Source organism: Azolla caroliniana, unplaced genomic scaffold, assembly GCF_043228905.1.
Source record: "Azolla caroliniana isolate FFs.n. ecotype wild unplaced genomic scaffold, voAzoCaro1.0.p SCAF_3, whole genome shotgun sequence".
Classification (NCBI taxonomy): Eukaryota; Viridiplantae; Streptophyta; class Polypodiopsida; order Salviniales; family Salviniaceae; genus Azolla; species Azolla caroliniana.
In genome coordinates, this window is record NW_028230438.1 from 8059424 (window position 1) to 8064862 (window position 5439).

The following is a 5439-nucleotide window of genomic DNA, read 5'->3' on the forward strand; positions in this document are numbered from 1 at the left end:
CGCCGATCCTTCTAATGTCATGCCGAATTCGGCGATTTTGGATCGGTCGGCCTCGGGCTCCGTCAGTCTCTGGGACACGTGGTTGGCTTCCCATGTTCGCAGGAATGCATACACATGTGCCTCTCCGTCGGGCTCATCCCGATACTTTGGGTACGGATACGGCATCGTGTCGTCCCACTGATTCTCCTGCGCTGGTTCCTCCGATGTCGGTCTCCGCTCCTGCGGTTCCTCCGCAGGTGGTGTTGGTATCCGCTCCTGCGGTTCCTCCGCGGGTGGTGTTGATAACCGCTCCTGCGGTTCCTCCGCGGGTGGTGTTGATAACCGCTCCTGCGGTTCCTCCGCGGGTGGTGTTGGTATCCGCTCCTCCCTCCTCGGCGATTGCCGGACACCGAACTCTAGAGTTATTTCCTCCTCTGGCTCCGATGTTGCTGAGCGATCCGACTCAAAGGGGTTGTTCTCGTGGCTGCTTTTATAGCGGGATCCCACGCTTTCCCCGCTATCCGAATCCGCCTCTAATGTTGCAAATGCCGCTGCGTCCCCGTCGCCGCCAGCGAGAGTCTGTAGTAGTGTCTCCGCTTCTTGGAGGCTGGTTATGCTACTGCCTTCGTCGGAAGCTTGTAGAACCTGGAACTGCAGTGCGTCTTCTGCAATTTGCCGAAGCGTTTTTGAGAATGACCGATCGCGCCGGATCTCGTCGACGGCTTGCTGCAGGGCTTCCCGTCGTCGCTGCCGTTCGGCGTGGCGTCTCCCTCTTTCGGTGATGTGGTCGTTATTTTGTCTAGACATCCATCCCCCGGTTGTCCTCTGCACTCTGCAGGAATCGTGGTCGCCAAAATAGTGTTGTATGTGTGGCTGGACTAGCCGCAACACAGGTGTCTATCCGACACTTCTCCAAAGGGGTGGTAGGGATAGGATGTTAATACACGCGTATGATAATTACACTTAAGCACAGACGAAGACAAGATTAATCAGCATAAGCAAAACTATATTAATTCTTCGCCCTTCATTACAAAACATCGGATCCTTTTATAGGCATCCGGCCAGATTACAATCGGTGCTCGATAGGCAACCGTTAACCGAAACTGAATCGGTTCGGATCCGGATCGGTTACAACTACCGGATCCGTCCCTCCTAATAATTCTATTCCTATTTCTATATTTACCCGATCCGACCTTGCTTTCCCATTTGCCTTCTCTGACCGGCCAACACAAATATTTAAAGATCGACTTGTTATTTTTCTTATATATGTATGTGATGACGAAAGATGGCAGGCTACACAAGTTGGATGGCCCACATATCTGGTGACATGTCAAGATGTGAGTATGAATGAAGATTTAATGTGTAAAAGCAGACTCTTGAATGTCTCGTTCTTCTTCAATTGAGAAATGACGAATGCCACGTGGTGAGAGATGTTAACCCACTAAAGGATCCCTATCCAATCTGTCGACATGTGAAAACTAAGCAACCGAATGATTTACAGATCGGCTTGTTTTTAAAAATATAAGTAGGCGATGACGAAAGATGGTGGGCTACACAAGTTGTATGCCCCGCTTATTTCGCGACATGTAAACATGTGAGTATGACTGAAGGTTTAACGCGTAGTAGCAGAGTGTTGAATGTGTTAGTTGGCTCTTGGGATCTAGGGATGGCTCGGTCTTCTTCAGAACAACAATGACGAATGCCATGTGGTGAGAGGTGTAATCCCACCACAAGATTTCTATCCAATCCGTTGACATGTGAAAACTAAACAACCAAATGTTTTATAGATCGACTTCTGTTTTTCTTATATATGTAGACGATGTACGAAAGATGGCGGGCTACACAAGTTGTTTGCCCCACTTATTTGGCGACTTGTCATGATGTGAGTATGAATGAAGGTTTAACGCGTAGAAGCAGAGTGTTGAATGTGTTAGTTGGCTCTTGGGATCTAGGGATGCCTCGATCTTCTTCAATTGAGCAATGATGAATGCCACGTGGTGAGAGGCACCATCCCAGTACAGGATCCCCATCCAATCCGTTGACATGTGAAGAGTAAGAAACCCAATGATTTACAAATCGACTTGTGCTTTTTTAATATATTTATGTGATGACAAAAGATGGCGGGTTGCACAAGTTGTATGACCTGTTTATCTGGTGACATGTCACGATGTGAGTATGAATGAAGGTTTAATGTGTAGAAGGAGAGTGTTTAATGTGTTAGTTGGATCTTGGGATCTCGCGATGCCTTGGTCTTCTCCAAATGAGCAATGATGAATGCCAGGTGGTGAGAGATGTCATCACACCACAAGATCCCCATCCAATCCGTCGACATGTGAAAACTTAGCAATGACAAATGCCTTAGTCTTCTCCAATTGAGCAATGACAAATGCCACATGGTGGGAGATATCATCCCACCACGAGATCCCCATCCAATCCGTTGACATGTGAAAAGTAAGCAACCCAATGATTTAAAGATCGATATGTTTTGTTTTTTATATATGTAGGTGACGACGAAAGATTGCGGGCTACACAAGTCGTATGCCCCATTTATTTGGTGACATGTCAAGAATTGAGTGTGAATGAAGGTTTTAACTTGTAGAAGTAGAATGTTGACTAGGTTAGTTGGGTCTTGGGATCTGCGGATACCTTAGTCTTCTCCAATTGAGCAATGACGAATGCCACATGGTGGGAGATGTCATCCCACCAAGGGATCCCCAACCAATCCGTTGACATGTGAAAAGTAAGCAACCCAATGATTTAAAGATCGATATGTTTTGTTTTTTATATATGTAGGTGACGACGAAAGATTGCGGGCTACACAAGTCGTATGCCCCATTTATTTGGTGACATGTCAAGAATTGAGTGTGAATGAAGGTTTAACTTGTAGAAGTAGAATGTTGACTAGCTTAGTTGGGTCTTGGGATCTGCGGATACCTTAGTCTTCTCCAATTGAGCAATGACGAATGCCACATGGTGGGAGATGTCATCCCACCAAGGGATCCCCAACCAATCCGTTGACATGTGAAAAGTAAGCAACCCAATGATTTAAAGATCGATATGTTTTGTTTTTTATATATGTCGGTGATGAAGAAAGATTGCGGGATACCTTGGTCTTCTCAAATTTAGTATTTGTCTTGGTTCCCAACTTTGAGTATAAAAGACACACATCTATGTATCTATCCATCCATCCATCCTTCCTTCCTTCCTTCCTTCCTTCTATCTATCTATCTATCTATATCCATGTCTATCCATGGCTTCTTCTGCAGCCCACTCTTCGTCCCCAGTGAGGAGCGCTTATTTCTATTTCCACTCTGGAGTAACACCATCGAATATTGAGACCTCCCTGTTCACCCATCTCTACTATGCATTCGCCTCCCTGGATGGAAATTCATACGAAATCACTCGCCATTCGGACGACAACACCGGTTACCTCTCCACCTTCTCGGCCACAGTTCATAATGCGAACCCCGCCATCAAAACCCTCCTCTCCATCGGTGGAGGCGGCGCCGACCCCTCGTCTTTCTCGGCGATGGCCGCATCCCCCGAGAGACGCGCCAAGTTCATCAACAGCAGCATCGCGTTCGCACGAAAGTTTGGATTCGATGGCCTAGATCTCGACTGGGAATACCCGGACACGCGTACCGACATGTCCAACCTCGCACAGTTGGTCAAGGAGTGGAGCATAGCAGCCAAGAAGCAATCTCCCCCTCTCCTTTTGACTGCCGCTGTCCGTTACACTGTCACTATCAATTATGGCAGGGAGCCTGGAAGGGCTTATCCCGCGGCTACGATGGCGTTATGGCTCGACTGGCTCAACATAATGGCTTACGATCTTCATGGAGGGTGGGAGGGAAATGAAACCGGTGCACACACGGCGCTGTACGACAATACCGCCCATCAAATGGCCACTATTAACTATGGTGTCCAGCAATGGCTCAATGCTCGACTCCCTCCATCGTCTGCCGTTCTCGGCCTCGCCGCATACGGACACAGTTGGTTTTTGGCGGATCCTACGGTGAACGGCGTGGGAGCGCGGGCATCTGGTTACAATGCAGAGCTCACATTTTCACAAATTCAACAACAAACTAATGCAATTTTTGCAGTGGATAGGAAGACGGTTTCGGCTTATTGCTATTGGTCGGGCCCGGGGCAGAGGACCATTTGGGCTGGTTTTGATAACCCTACCACCATTGCATCTAAGGTGGACTACCTCCGGGGGAAGGGGCTCAGGGGCTACTTCTTCTGGAAACTGGATGGTGGCACAAACAACTTACTCTACCGACAAGGTAAGGTCCCCTATATGTACATATCTCAAATCTACATATTAACATTCCTAGTACATTCATCCATCCATCCATCCATCCACACATCTCAATATTCCTCAATATTATTATTATTATTTATGTATCCAAACTTTTTACTTCCAACATGTCATGTCTCGCAAAAAACAACGTCCTCGTGGAACTTGTTTCGTAAAAAACTTCACAAAACCTATTCAATACATACGGAATACGACTCCGCTTTAAATGAACAAAGTCAATCCCCTAACATACAATCTTATACTGTACTTATATTGTACTAGAAAAGGAGGCATTTAACTTGCTAAAATTTATATCGATAACAAAGATATAAGCACAAAATCTTCTTCTTATATAAATATAAATAAATAAATATTTATGTATGTATGTATGTATATCAAGGATAGCTAATAATGCCTTTATGTTCTTTGCAGCTTCCCAGACTCTCTTGGCTTAAACATGAAAGAAGATCCATGAGGGTAAATTCGAGAGTGGCACGTTTAAACAAAAATAATATGCAAGCATTTTCTATTTAATAAGATTTCATGTACCATGTAAAGGAATCTGGCCTTGTTGAAATAGAGAATAATAAAATAATAATAACAAATAAATAATAATGTATATGGTCTCTCATCTAAGAGACACATGAAGAGGTGTTGTGTCTCATCAGAAAGACACTTACAATGTTGCCAACTACTCGTTGCATCATTGTACACTTTGCTTCATTCTCAATGGAATCAATACATTAATTCTATACAAAACTGTTATATATATTCTATTCCTATACTCCTACATGCCACTATGTTAAATATATTGCCATTATTTAAAACATGGGAGGGGTTAGTGTCGTCTTGTCATCCATGGGTTTCTTTAAGGAATGCCCTCATTCATCGTGCTTACATCCGGTCCTAGTCATGCTTATCTGCCAATTACTACTCGTTAGGCACGAAATGGACGATAAGATTATGTAGCGATAAGGGTTGTTGTTTGCGAGAGGGGTGTTGAGCAAGTACTAATTAATTATGAACAATATCGGGGAATACCTTGCAAACAAGTGACAAACCACTAGGTAACTTAACTAACACTATGTACTAAACTAATCATTAACTAAGTATAGAGAAACGCATGCAATAGACTACAGTAACAATACTCTCACTTGTAA

The 5439-nt window shown here is 44.7% G+C and overlaps 1 protein-coding gene across 1 annotated transcript; it reads left to right on the forward strand.

Moving 5' to 3' along the window:
• Nucleotides 1–3220: 3220 nt before the first annotated feature.
• Nucleotides 3221–4938, forward strand: LOC147866136 (class V chitinase CHIT5a-like). The gene is made up of 2 exons (XM_087316505.1): nt 3221–4265; nt 4712–4938. The coding sequence occupies exons 1-2, from the start codon at nt 3230–3232 to the stop codon at nt 4732–4734; spliced, it is 1059 nt and encodes a 352-aa protein (XP_087172631.1). The 5' UTR covers nt 3221–3229; the 3' UTR covers nt 4735–4938.
• The last annotated feature ends 501 nt before the right edge of the window (nt 4939–5439 follow it).

What these genes read in the sequence shown, in the direction of transcription:
- LOC147866136 (XM_087316505.1), top strand. Translation starts at nt 3,230, where the DNA reads ATGGCTTCTTCTGCAGCCCACTCTTCGTCCCCAGTGAGGAGCGCTTAT. An exon ending in CAACTTACTCTACCGACAAG is followed by an intron (nt 4,266 to 4,711) that starts GTAAGGTCCCCT and finishes TGTTCTTTGCAG; the next exon opens with CTTCCCAGACTCTCTTGGCT.